A 14,944-nucleotide genomic window follows, 5' to 3' on the forward strand; every position below is an offset into this window, starting at 1 on the left:
TTCCTTTGTTTAGAAACTCTTCTTTATTCTTTCTCTTCTTCCCCTCCCCTGGACTTCTTGGGGTTTTCCCTTAGCTTAGGCCTGGATTTCTGACCCCTATGCTCCAGACTGTCCTGCCTGCAGCAACTTTCAGAACCAACTGCATTCAAAACAGCTCCAAAAGCAACCGCTGTTTCTCTTCTTCTGTGTGTGTGTCTGTGGGAGGGACCTGCCTCTCTGTGCCCCTGTTGCTAGGCAACAGTCCAATTCTTCTACCCTTGTATGTTTATCTTCTCTTTAGGGCTTGTAAAACTCCTCATTAGAAATGCAAGCACCTTTTTAGATTGCCACTAAGATTCCATTTGACCTTTCTTAACACAGAGATAGAGAAATACAAATCAAACAAACTTTAAAGCAGCAACTCATTCCTAACACCTACAAATACCAATATAACTTACTTAAACTATTTGTATTTCGTAACACCTTTCCCTTTGGAGGAATGAAAGCTTCACACAGTGAGAGGTGTGGAGTGGGAAACTGGCAACTAGTAATCAGCAGTAATATTGCCCATGTTTGACCTAATGCCATGAGTCTTCATGGGGTATAAGGTCACTGTGGAGTACACCTAGTTCAATTCCTTCCTGACTGCAAAACACCTTTCCGCCTCCAATGTTGGGACTGTCCTATCGGTGGGATGTGACCTATCCAGGGATTGTGGTGGTGGTGCCTTGGACTTTTTCCATAATGTTTGATTCATTGAGCATGAATGTGTCAGGCTGTTGCTTGACCATTCTGTGTGACAGCTCTCCCAAATTTGGCACAGGCCTCCACATGTGAGTAAAGGAGACTTGGCATGGTTGACATGGCTGGGTGTGCCATTGCCATTCCTGATGTTTAAGCAGATGTCGGGCGTTTTCATTGCTACAATTAATTTTTACATAGGAATAAGTAATATATTGGTGCAATTATTCTCAATGGTTCAAGAATTTCGGAAATGTCTTCTTAGTTTGTTATAATGAACATTTTGCACAAAACAATACACTGTTTTGATATGGTGAAATAGACTTTTAGAAAAAAAAAACTGTCTTCCATGGTAGAGACAAAATGCACGTTCTTTAAATGCTGCAACTTTGAACAACGTGGTGGAAATTATAAACTAGATTTTTTTCAAGTACATGCTCTCAAGCATATGTTGTCATGACAGTAAAGGAATATTTACAACCATTACCATTACTCTTCGATATGACCAGTTTAATCACCTAAATAGTATAGGGCATGTTTCCTGCACTTACAAACTGCAAAGGTAGCTACTATTTTGGCAATAAATTAATAAAGCTTCCACCCTTCATGGAAACGCGCTAACACATTTCAGATAGCTAATTGTGAAATTTTGTATGGACAATTTTTACGGAATATTGCAAACTCTAAGAAGCTGCCAAGATGTGGTCATAATCTGCATCACACATTAACGTGCATTCACAGCGAGACGGCATCTTGGGTAAAAGAGTTGATGCCACGGGTAGGAAAGAATTGTTAAACTGCTGATTGTCGGAAAATATCTACTACCACGGATTAAACAGTCTGCACATAACGTTATCTTTAACAATTCAACTAATACCCTCTCCTAACAGAGAGCAGCTGCTTAGGAGCAATTACGGCATTGATTTCGACTTAAAATTACGCTCGCCATTTGAAGTACATACTGCCTCTGGAGTTGTGAAGAGGATAATTTGAACACATGAGCATGCTTTATGGGACACTTCACCGACATTCATGATGTTTTTATTCCTGAAATTCTCTTAGGACCTCACGTAAAAAGATTATGTGCTGTGCTGCTCCACTTTATTGAGTATCTATAAGAGACAGCAAGAGAAAAAGAATGTTTGATCATTGGTGTCTTGCTGGGGTTCTCCCTTAGTCTGGAATAAGAACGGAAGGATTACATGATGGCAGGTACCGCAGCAAGAACAGCTGCAGCAGAGTTCAGGAGGACAGCGAGGGTGATGGTGGCACTTGAGTCTTAAACCTGACAGCTTCTGGCTTTACACCTCCAGGCATTCTGAAAGTATGATAATAAGCAATTCGTTCCAAAATGGTGTGCTAATTTCAAACTTTCAAACATTACACATATCTAATGCTAGTTTTTACGCTTAAACATATATTCACTTATGCGTTTAATTAATTTGATATGTGATTATAGTGAAATAGTTATCCATGGTCATCATTCATATTGCATTCTATGACAACCCGATTATTGGATTAATGTCAATCCAAGATAAGGGCATTTAAATGACAAACAGGGGATATACAAATGTGCTAAAATGCTGATGTTTCTGAGACAAGTTTTGTTTCACTTGCAAACGATAGCATTGTAATCAACAGAAAATTCAATGAGACTCATTTGTTGCCACACGCCTCTCTAACTACCTTTCACATTACCCGCTTATGTTGAAGCTTCTATCTGCCACATTAATATCGACCACTATCAGACATATTGGGAAGCGCAATCTTTGTCAATAACAAGCAAGAATTGTCTGTTATGCCTGGCAATGCTTTTGAATTAATGCGCCAACATCACTAGTCTTTTGGGTCTTTATATTTCCTTCACGTTATATCACAGAATCACAGAATCACAGTGCAGAGGAGGCCCTTCGGCCCATCGAGTCTGCACTGACACGTGTGAAAAACCTGACCTACCTACCTAATCTCATTTACCAGCACTTGGCCCATAGCCATGAATATTATGTCGTGTCAAGTGCTCATCCAGGTACTTTCTAAAGGATGTAAGGCAACCCGCCTCCACCACCCTCCCAGGCAGCGCATTCCAGACCGTCACCACCCTCTGGGTAAAAATGTTTTTCCTCAGATCCCCCCAAAACCTCCTGTCCCTCATCTTGAACTTATGCCCTCTTGTGACTGGCCCCTCAACTAAGGGGAACAGCTGCTCCCTATCTACCCTGTCCATGCCCCTCATAATCTTAAATACCACAATCAGGTCGCAGCTCGGTCTTCTCGGCTCCAACAAAAACAACCCAAGACTATCCAACCTCTCTTCATAACTTAAATGATTCATCCCAGGAAATATCCTGGTGAATCTCCTCTGCATCCCCTCCAGTGCAGTCACATTCTTCCTATAATGTGGCGACCAGAACTGTACACAGTACTCCAGCTGTGGCCTCACCAAGGTTCTATACAACTCCAACATGACCTCCATACTTTTGTAATCTATGCCTCGATTGACAAAGCAAATGTCCCATATGCCTTTATCACTAACCCACTAACATGCCGCTCTGCTTTCAGAGATCAATGGACACACATGCCTAGGTCCCTTTGTTCCTCAGAGCTCCCTATTGTCATGCCGTTCATTGACTACTTCCTTGTCAAATTACCACTTCCAAAGTGTATTACCATATCTATCAAGCTCAGTGTCTTTTTTGGCAACGCCAGGTTTCTGTGAAGTCTATAATTTGATTGAGTGCATGGAGTTCACCTAATTTTACCCAATGTTTTGCATGTAGAACTTCCAACCTTGCTGATTTCAAATCACCAGCAGGTCTCCATTTCAAGCTTTTGATCCCTTACTCACAGGTTTTGTTCTTAAATGCTCCCTTACCAGATGGAGACAATTTTCTCCACAGCACTCCCTCTCACTTTATATTTTCCACCTTTACAATACTTATTCTGCACTACATTTTATATATACCAGGGTTTCTTGTCTTGTAGCATTGATTCCTCGCTTCTCTAAGTTTATAGAATATGCTGAAATAGTAGATTTAATTAAGCAATGCATTCGGCAGATATGTTTCTTTAGTTGGAACGTTCAGCCTTAACAAGCTATTCAATTCACTGAGAAATCACAGCTTTAAGCTTAGCAAAGCAAATCGTGGTCCATGTAGTTGCCAATGGCAAAGGAAGTGGAAGGAAATAGGTTCTGAGTAGTCAGAATGGAGAGCTAAGCACTAAATTAAGAGACCCAAAGGTTCTGGATTATTACCTGAACCGCATCCAAATTCACTTAGGGCAAATAAGAGATAAATGTTTGGTTCAAAGGCTGGTGTGGGAGAAATGGGTTCCAGTTCTGAGGGCACTGGCATTGGTACTGGAGAAAGTAGGGTCTGTACCATTGGGACGGTCTACACCTGAACCATGCTGGGATCACCCTTCTTGTGAACTGCATAACTAGAGGTAGAGACGTTTTATACTGAATAACGGGGAGAAAAGATCAAATGTGGGAAGATGTGGTATATTAAAGACGAGGGATAAGTTACGAAAGGAAGGCATTAATATGGGAATTCATAAGGATGCAATAACAGGTAGGGCAGAGAGTACAAGTCTAAGAGTCAATCAACAGATAAGACTAGCGGTTACAAAAATATAAAATGAAAAATGTAAGGCATGTCGCATTTGAATAAAAGAGATGAGCTGATTATGCAAATAGAGATTAAAAAGTACGATTGAATAGGTATTACAGAAACATTGCTGCAGTATGGCATCGATTTAAAGTTATGTAATATTTAGGAAGGAAAGGATGTCAAGGAATGGTGGAGGAATGGCTCTTTTAATTAAAGACGACATGCACAATAGACAGTGATGACCTAAGTTCAGGAAATGAAGATATAAGAGTGGTTTAGTTAGAGATGTAGGATGATAAATGCAATAGGTCACTTGTGGGATTAGCGTACAGACCACACAAGAGTAATCACACAGCAGGACAGGGTGTCAAAGGAACAATAGTCAGAGGTTGTCAGAAAGGTACGGTGATTATCATGGGGGTTTTAACTGACATATCGACTGGAAAATCAGATGGGCAAAGGTAGCATAGATGAAGAATGCACAGAATGCTTTTGGGATAATTTCGTAGATCAACATGTTTGGGAGCCAAGCAGGGAGGAGGCAATACTAGACCTGGTATTGTGGAAGAAGATATGTTACTTGATGTTCTCATAGTGAAGGCACTCCTAGAGAGCAGTTATCATAACGTGATTGAATTCTGCATTCAGTTAAAGGGAGAGAAGAGTGGGTCTAAGTCTAGTATTCTAAAAATAAAAAAGGGAAGTTATGAGGGCATGAAATCAGAACTAGTCAAAGTGAACTCCCAATTTAGGTTAAGCGACAGGTCAATAGAAAGGTTGTGGCAGACATTTAAGTGGATATTTCAGAATACATTGAATAGATACATTCCAACGAGAAATAAAAATTCCAAGGGCAAGACCCATCAACTGTGATTAACTAAAAAAGTTAAAGACAGTGTCAAACTCAGAGAAAAACATATAATAGTGCAGAAATGGGTGCAGGTCAGAAGATTGGACAAAATGTTAAAAAAAGGACAGCAAAGAGTAACCAAAAAATAGTATTGAGGGAAAGATTTGGGTACAAGAGACAGCTAGCTAGAAATATGAAGGCAGACAATAAGGGTTTCTATAGATACTGAAAAGAGAGTGTTAACAAAGTGAGTGTTGGTCCTATACAAAATGAGTCTGGGGAATTAATAGAAGAAAATAGGAGATGGCACATGAATTGAACAGGTATTTTGCATCGATGTTCAGTACATAGAATACAAGTAACACCCCAGTAATAACGATAAATCGGGAATTGGGTGGGAAGCATTCAAGAACATTACAATCACCAGCGAAGTGCTACTTAGCAAATTGTTGGAAATGCAGATCGACAAGTCCCCATGCCCTGATGGACTTCATCCTAGGATCTTAAAAGAAGTGGCTAGTGAGGTTGTTGATGCGTTGGTTTAATTGTCCAAAGTTCACTTGATTCGGGGAAAGGCCTGTTAGATTGGAAAATAGTGTTTTGTTCAAAAATGAAGGGAGACAGAAAGCAGGAAGGCCAGTTAGCTGAACATCTGTAAAAGGGAAAATGTTAGAAGCTATTAATAAGGAAGTTATAGCAGGGCACTTAGATAAATTCAAGGTAATCAGGCAGAGTCAACATGGTTTTGTGAAATGGAAATCATGGTTAATCAATTTAACGGAGTTCTTTGAAGATGTTACATTTGCTTTGGATAAAGGAAAACAATAGATGTACTGTGCTTGTGCCACATGAAAGTTATTGAGGAAAGTAAAAGCTCATGTTGTAGGGGTAACATATTGGGGTGGATGGAAGATTGGTTAGCTAACGGGAAACAGAGAGTAGGCAGGATCAGCAGGATGTGAAAAGTGGTGTGCCATGGGGTTCAGCGTGGGCTCTCAACTTTTTACAATTTATATAAATTACTTGGGTGTGTGCTAAATTTACCGATGAGCAATTTCACTTAGATACAGCTATGAATGATTTAATGTTTCTAAATATAGGTAGGAAAGTAAGTTGTGAAGAGGACATAAGGAACCAACAAAAGGATATGGATAAGTTAGGTGAGTGGGAGGAGATCTGGCAAATTGAGCATAAAGTGATAAAGTGTAATGTTGTCCATTTTGACAGGATGAATAAAAAAATTCTTACTTAAATGGTGAGAGATTGCAGAGTTCTAAGGAGCAGATGGACATGGGTGTCCTTGTTTATGAATCTCAAAAAGTTAGTTTGGAGGTGCAGAAAGTAACTAACCAAGCTAATAGAATGTTATCATTTATAGCAAGGGAAAATGAATACAAGAACAGGGAGGCTATGCTTCAGTTATATAGGGAATTAGAGGTCACATCTGGAGTACTGTGTACAGCATTGATATCCTTATTTAAGGAAAAATGCAAATGCATTGCAAGCAGTTCAGGGATGTCCATGTGATTAATACTTTGATCAGGCAAGTTGTCTTACAAGGAAAGGCTGAACTGGCTAGGTTTGTATCTGCTGGTGTTTAGAAGGGTAAGGGCGACTTCATTGAAACCAGAAAGATCCTGTAGGAGGTTGTCAGGTTGAATGTGGAAACGATGTTTCTTCTGGTGGGAGAAACTACAACATGGGGCTCATTGTTTAAAAAATAGGGTTCACCCATTTAAGTCAGGGATGAGGATTTTTTTCTCTCTCTGAGTCTTGTGAGACTCTGAAATTCTCTTTCTCAAAATGTGGGTGAGGCAGAGTCCCCGAATATCTGTAAAGCAGAGGTTGATATATTCTTCATAAGCAAGGGGGTGAAAGGCTGGTCGGGGGTGGGCAGGAATGTGGAATTGAGGTTAAAATTATAACAGGCATGATCGTATTGCGCCGTGGAGCAGGCTTCCGGGGCCGAGTAGCTCACTCCTGCTCTTAATTCATATGTTGTTAAGTATGTATAAGTTAGTCCTATGAATGCAATATCGTGCCTTCCCATAACAGCCCCCACTTAAATTGTTGTGTTCCTTTGGCATTGAGCGCAACTTATGTGTGGATTGACACAGGTTAGCTATACCGCTGGCAGACTCTAGCATCTCTCTGAGCACCAAGACCGACACATTGTTTCGAAAAAAGAACGCGTCTGAAACGTTATTTTAGTAATAAGGTAACCTCCGCTTCCTCCTTTACGTTTTTAGATTCCCTCGATGTTTTCTAGTTAAATATTTGCAAAACGCATTTAGTAAGGCGCCTCTCACCTCCAGAGTTGTGTTCTTGCTCGGAGAAATTGGCTTTCCATGTTCTGCAGCGACACATGTGCCACTCCTGAGATCAACCATGGATGCAGCCGATCCATGTATCTTTAGAAACATTAAATCATTCATAACTGGATCATAGTGACATTGCTGTGGAAGGGTCTCGCTTTCATACGGCTGCATATAATTGGTTGGTATCTGAAGATTTACACTCGCCTTTTGAATTCCATGGCGCGAGTTCCTCCGGGAAAGGTATGACGTATTCCAACAACAAAAGCCACTATTACTATATTTGTTGCCCTGGTACACATTTATAACGAGGAATAAAATAGCCACGAGTAAAACAAATGAGGTTGTGCCAAATAAAATCATGAGATAAAATTTCAAATCCGATTTCCACGGTCCAGTGGTCCCCAACATTCCAAGATTTGATGCATTTTCTGTTGTATCATCCTGCACCGATACATTGATAGTGATTATAGATGAAAGTGATGGGGTTCCATTGTCCCTCACCAAAAGTACGACTTTTGTTCGGATTGAATCTTTATGTGTTAAGTGGCGAATAGTCCAGATTTCTCCTGTTTCTGGAGCCACAGTGAAGAGGCTTTCATCAGTGGGCTCATAGAGTTGGTAAACTATTTGAGCGTTCAGACCAGAATCCGCATCAGTAGCTGTCACTTTGGCAACCAAGTAACCTGGTTCGGCCGATGTCGGTATTGTTTCCTCAGCTGCGGAGCCTTTGATTGGCAAAGGTGACACAATCACAGGGGCGTTGTCATTCTGGTCCATGATGATCACATTAACGGTTACATTGCTGCCTAGTGGAGGGGACCCAGCATCATTCACTCCCACACGCACTTCAAAACTTGTTAGTTGTTCAAAATCAAAAGATTGGTGAGCATATATCATACCATTCACTGCGTTTATCGAGACGAAAGTGGATGCAGGCAAACCGTGTATCAGGCTATCCAAAATAGAATAGGACAGTTCGGCATTTTGATTGGAATCTGGATCAAAGGCTGACACAGAACCAATTGAAGCGCCAATAGCATTATTTTCTGATACATGCATAGTAAAGGAAGGTTGCGTAAAACGTGGCGCGTTGTCATTTGCATCTGAGACTAGAACTCGGATGGTTTTCGTAGCCGACAGGGGAGGGGTACCTGCATCCGTACATATAATAGTAATGTTGTACACTGACACTTTTTCACGGTCTATACCACCATCAGTGACTAATGTATAATAGTTATTAAAAGACGTGGTAAGCTTAAACGGGATAGTTCTGGGGATTGTACAATGAACATCTGCTGTGGTTTCAGAATCTCGGTCTGTAATTCTTAAAACAGCTACTACAGTGTCCAGCGAAGCATTTTCAAAGATCGTGCTTGACGTTGAGGTTGTTATTATTTCAGGAGAATTATCATTTATATTAGTAACCGTTAGCAAAATCTCACAGTACACTGCCAACGGATATGGGCCTCTGTCCCTGGCTTGTACCGAAATCTGATAATTGTCCGTTTCTTCAAAATCCAGGATACCCGTTAACCTGATTTCTCCAGTTGTCGCATCCAAGCTAAATAGCTCACTCACTTTATCAGGAGTGTGATCACTGAAAGAATAGACTACCTCACCGTTCAGGCCTTCGTCCATATCCACTGCAGTCACTTTCACAATCAAAGTATCTTTGGGTGTATTTTCTGCAGTGGTAATTTGATAGATGTTTTGTTCGCAAACTGGCGCATTGTCGTTTGCATCAACCACAGTAACTTTGATCTGCGTGGTCCCGAATCTCTTCGGGTTCCCTCCATCAAACGCTGTCAGTGTTAGTCGATGGGTCGGCTCTTGTTCTCGGTCTAAGTGTCGCTCCAGCACGAGTACGGGGATGCCAGCTTGCCCGTCCTCTGACTGCGATTTCAAACTGAAGTACTCATTTGGACTCAGCTGATAAGAGCGGAGACTGTTGGTTCCAGTGTCCGGATCAAGCGCACTCTGGAGTGGAAAGGACAATCCAATTGGCGTTGATTCTGATATTTGTAAGTTAACTTCGCTTCTCTGGAAAACGGGCGCATTATCGTTTATGTCGAGAATGTCAACTTCAATACGATATATCTCAAGCGGATTCTCGATCACAGCCTCTAACATTAACATGCAACTGAGGCCTTGTTCACAAAGCTGCTCTCTGTCTATTTTTTCCTTTATCAGCAAAATTCCAGTTTTTAAATTCACGGTTAAATAGTCTTTCTTGTTTTCAGAGGCGATCCGAAAGCTGCGCTCGAATAGCTGTTTAACATCTAAGCCGAGGTCTTTGGCAATATTTCCAACAAAGGCACCGAGCTCTAATTCTTCAGGAATTGTGTAGCGAATGTTCCCACATGCCGAATCGGAAACATACAGGAGAGTTACGAAAAGAATGGGCCATTGCGATAATCGGCTATTTAGCAAGTAGGCCATTCTGGAGAACAGTCCTGCAACTATAATACTGATTCACAGATGAATTTTACGCTCCTTATTGTAAGGACGAGAATATAATTGTTATTACCTTGGTTTTCCAGATTTAAAAAAAAACTGTTGTTCGTCCAGCCCTGAGTGCTCCTTCTGAAAATCGCAAAGGTTAGTGGTACAAATTCCGCTCGATTTTCTCCGACACTTTCTTAGATGTGAATCAAGCGCCTGGAGAGATGAATGTCCTTCCTTTCTTCGGTACTGCGCAGTTTTTGTTGTAGGGGGCGTGGTGCTGGATCCTCAGCCACATTTCCTCACCTCATTGGTAGACAGCGACACAAAGAGACCCGGCCAATTATAACAACACATAATCTTAAAGCAATAGTGCCTCTACAGAACACCGGAAGAATTGCTTTGCGTATTTAAAGTTGTACAACTTCAATTGATTTTTCTGTATAATATCTGTTATATGATTAATAGGATGTCCTCACTCTCGTGTAAGGCAATTAACAATAAATTTCACGGGCCTGAACACCATTCATTTGCCGAATATTGTTCATCACTACTTGGCTCTGTTACCAATAACAATCGAATGAATGAAACTGCCTATTCGCATTGCTTTGGCGGATTGCTCACACGCTTGCTTGGGTAATCTATTTATCACCTTCTTAAGATAATAACTTTAACATCCGTCTACACCGTCATGTTGTTCATATAATATGGTTCTCAGTCCTGACTGGCTGCTTTGTCAGGTTTAAATAATGCCTTCAGAAAAAAAATAAAAACTTTTATTTATTTTGCCAGGGTCATACTTGTAATAATCGCTCCTGGGACACGAGCGTTTCATAGTTTCAAGAAGACACACAACCACTTTCACAAGACAATTAGGGATCGGCAATATGTGCTGTCATATTCGTAAGCCCCACGATTATTGCAGCCTTAACTGTGATACAGGCTTGAATAATTTCATAATAACGGTCCCAATTAATTCTGAGTGTTGGTAATTTCTCGGAATGGTTGTTTAACCAGATGTATTTTCAATATCATTGCATATCAGACATCTGCTGTATGTATAAGGTTGAAGACGTTGCATTCATCAGCCATGCCATCGAAAGGCATTGATCAGTTTATAAATAATTTTCAAAACGGCAACTAGTTTTTTCTCACATTTGTAAAAGCATATTGTAGTAATCGCAGAGTGAGGAAACGGAGTATCTTGGCGGACACGCATACTTACCTGAATGTGTTTATTCTGCTCCAAAGTTCATAGCTGCAGATAAGCAATACAATTATTTGAAATTTCAGATGAACATTCAATGGGTGATCAGCGCCCTAAATCCACACAACACCACTGAAGCACCATTGCGTCTTTACTTCAATGCAGTGCATTGGCATTTTGGAGTCATCCTGAACATTGTACTCGTTTTCAGTTAGGTAGAGAAGATTATGCTTTTTCACCAAGAGGGAGAATTACCTCGGAAGTTGTTGATTTATCCTCGAACGAGGCCATAATACATAATTTATAATTTGTGGTCTGGTAGTTTTTTGGTCTGTCAAGGGATCAAGGGATATGGGGAGCGGGAGGGAAAATGGATTCGAAGCTCAAGATTAACCATAATCATATTGAATAGCAGAACAGGCTCGATGGGCTCTATGGTCTACATCTGCTCTACGTTGTGTTTTTGTGTTCTTCCGACTGTTTTCTGCCTCAGGACTTTGAACGTCTGTGCAGCCAACTTTTAAAAATTTATGTTTTTAATATCGTCTTGCATCTCCGACTAGCTGTTTCCCTTTTTGATTCATTCATGCCCAACCATTGTTAGTTTCCCATCCTCATCTACCAGTTATCCGTTGGCTTCTGGCTGTGATTTACACTTTTGCTTCCTGTTTTAGAGCATTATTACCGGCATGATTGACTATGTTCAACTGCGTATTTTTCTTCTGTACGTTCATGTTCCGCTTCTGTGCTGTTATTTTTCATTTTCCACTGGGTAGCTCTAATCTTCGCCTGCTCTTATTTCTGTTTTTCTGGAATCTACTTGCTCCAGATACTGTTGACTGTATTCTACTCCATTGCCATTTAGAACCTCTGGGGTCTTTATCGTTGAGCTAACTGAAGTAACACTTCAAGCTCCTATTGCTGATCTTTATCTTGAATGTTCCTGCTTCAGTTTCAGGCTTACATCATCATTTTATATGGCATTCTTGGCATTCTCTTACAGCTACATGTGGGCAATGGCAACTGCCTCCTTCAAAAAAAGCAAAAGCAGCTACTCAGTCTGTTTCTCATTGTGTTTAGATTTCAGGGTGCTCGTTGAGGATTAACCTCAAGAATGTATCTCCTTTCGCTCTTAATGTAGCTACAATATTTCCTTCGGCTGGTGGATGATTAGTAACCATATCTCCCCTAGGTCTTTGCCTTGTTTAGTTCAGTGTGATGCCTACCAGAATGGATGTTTTGATAGTGACCTCATCACCTTGTCCCAAGTGTGGCCATCAGTTGTTAATATATAATTGTTAACATTATTATTGTTATTATTATTATTATTATTAAGTATAGACATAATTATTTTTCACTTAACCTTTCATCGGGTGTGAGCATCATTGGCTAGCCCAGTATTTGTTGCCCATGCAGAGTTGCCTTGAGAAGGTGATGGTGAGCGGCCTTCTAGACCTAATCTAGCCCATATGGTGTGTGCACACTCAGTGCTGTTAGAAAGGGAGCTCCAGGATTTTGAACCAATGACAGCAAAGAAAAGGCGACATAGTTCTGTGTCAGGAAAGTGCATGGCTTGGACGGGGAGGGCGGTAGTTTTCCCATGCATTTGCTGCCTCTTTTACTTCCAAATTGTAGAAATAGGTAATTTGGAAGGTGCTGTCCAAGGAGGTTTGACGAGTTTCTGCAGTGCAACTTGTATATGGTACACATTGCTGCCACTGTGCATCAGTGGTTAAGGTGGTGGACGGTGTGCCAATGAAGCAGGTTGCATTGTCTAGGATAGTGTTGAGCTTCTTGAGTGCCATTGGAGCTGCACTCACCCAGGAAAGTGGAGAGCATTCCATCACACTCCTGACTTGCGCCTTCTATATGGTGGACAGGCTTTAGGGAGTTAGGAGGTGAGTTACTCACTGCAGAATTCCAAGCTGCTGATCTGCCGTTGTAGCCATAGCAATTATATGGCTGATCCAGAGTTTGACATTGGGAAATTCGGTGAGGTTAATTCCATTGAATGTCAAGGTGAGATTGTTTGATTCTCTCTTGTTGGAGATGGTCATTGTCTGGCACTTATGCAGCATAAATGTTACTTGCCTCTTGTCAGCCCAAGCCTGGATATTGTCCACGCATTTGGACATGGACAGCTTCAATACCTGAGGAGTTGTGAATGATGCTGAACATTTTGTAATCATCATCAACAAACTGCACTTCTGATCTTATGATGGAGAGAAGGGCATACCCAGTGCCTTCAGGAATATCTTGATATCACTAAGACTGAATCGTATTGGCCGAAGGCAGGCATCTGTGATGTTGGGGACCTCAGGATCATGCCGAATTGGATCATCCACTCGGCACTTCTGGAAGGAGACGGGGAAAAATGCATCAGCCTTGCCCTTCTCACTTAGTTGCTGTGCTCCCCCAGCATTGATTATGGGGGTACTTGTGGAGCCCCCTGCTCCAGTTAGTTGTTTCACTGTTTAATTTGCTATCAATACATTTGGCTTTTCCGCTACCTCACTGCAGTACATCCTCCTTAGCGGTAAGTAAATGTGCATGTCAGCTCCGCTTTCTATCTGCCTTTTGAATTTACTGCTTCCATGTCTCCGGTATAAATTATCCACCCATATGAGTGGCTCTCCAATGAAAGCGCCAGCTGACATGACCTCATAGCTTCCACAGCCTTGATCACTGAAATGCCCATGTGCAACCCCATTCTTGTATCTCTTATCACCCACATGGTCTAACCAGTTTGAACGCCACTTTTTTTGTACATATGAAATGTATAAACTACGCTTGCAAACTCCCAGAGGCCTTGTTTTTGGCCCTGCCTTCATGGCGTAACCTCTGCACATGTGGATGTTCTAAACCTCTTCTTTTTTTGCACTTTAGATATGGTAACCCTCAGACAGACCAACACTGCCTCAAGGTCCTCGTTACTCACCACATAGCATATAATTGCTTCCAGATGTCCAGGGGTTGCAAAACTGAGCGTGCCTGTTGCAAAGATTGGACTCGCAGAATATCACCAGATTCGGTTGCAATATATCAATCCATAGTAGACCTCAATTTTCTCTTCCAAAACCATGCTCATTAGCATGAGTGTGGGATCATCGTTTTGTGCCAAAATAGTCCATGGTTCGATTTCCCAATTCTCACCCACCTCCTTACGCCTCTCTTCCATCCCACCACCCAGTCACAAAAAGCTACAAGTGTTCGGGACTCGTGAATATTTTTGTTCCAAAATATAATTCAGACTTGCATTTATATAGCGCTTTTTACCGGACGTCTCAAAGTTCTTTGGTACGTCACTATTGTAACGTAGGAAACACGGCAGCCAAGTTCTGCACAGCAAATTCACGCAAGCAGCAATGTATAATGACCAGATAATTTGTTTTTGCAATGTTGATTGAGGAATAAATATTGGTCAGGAGACCGGAGATAACTGCCTTACTTTTCTATTAAATATTTCCATGTGGCCTTTTATATCCACCCGAGCAGGCAGATGGGGCATCAGTTTATTGTTTCATGCAAAAGCTGCACCTCAAACAGTGCAGCACTCCCTCAGTTCAGCGCTGCTCCAGCACTCAATTGAAATGTCAGCATAGAATGATGGGCCCTAACCCTGGAGCTGGATTTGAACCTTGAACTTTTTGACTCAGATCCGAGATTCACAACTCAGAGACCACCCTTTCATCAGTCTCAACTGCTTATTAAAAAGCCTTACCATGAAACCTGCTATTTAAGTATGTGCAACACATGCTGGCCTAGCTGGCGATGCCCACATCCCATTTAAGAATGA

The 14,944-nt window shown here is 41.3% G+C and overlaps 2 protein-coding genes across 2 annotated transcripts in view; both read right to left on the minus strand.

The window, feature by feature from the left end:
* LOC121281386 (cadherin-23-like) overlaps positions 1–14,944 on the minus strand; it is a 144,681-nt gene that overhangs the window by 83,504 nt on the left and 46,233 nt on the right. The gene's annotated exons all lie outside the window — the stretch shown is intronic.
* Positions 1,903–10,159, minus strand: LOC121281585 (protocadherin-10-like). The gene is made up of 2 exons (XM_041194584.1): positions 7,491–10,159; positions 1,903–2,038 (listed from the first exon to the last, which is right to left on the minus strand). The coding sequence occupies exons 1-2, from the start codon at positions 9,936–9,938 to the stop codon at positions 2,000–2,002; spliced, it is 2,487 nt and encodes an 828-aa protein (XP_041050518.1). The 5' UTR covers positions 9,939–10,159; the 3' UTR covers positions 1,903–1,999.

The sequence above is a fragment of the Carcharodon carcharias genome, chromosome 8, assembly GCF_017639515.1.
Source record: "Carcharodon carcharias isolate sCarCar2 chromosome 8, sCarCar2.pri, whole genome shotgun sequence".
Taxonomy (NCBI): Eukaryota; Metazoa; Chordata; class Chondrichthyes; order Lamniformes; family Lamnidae; genus Carcharodon; species Carcharodon carcharias.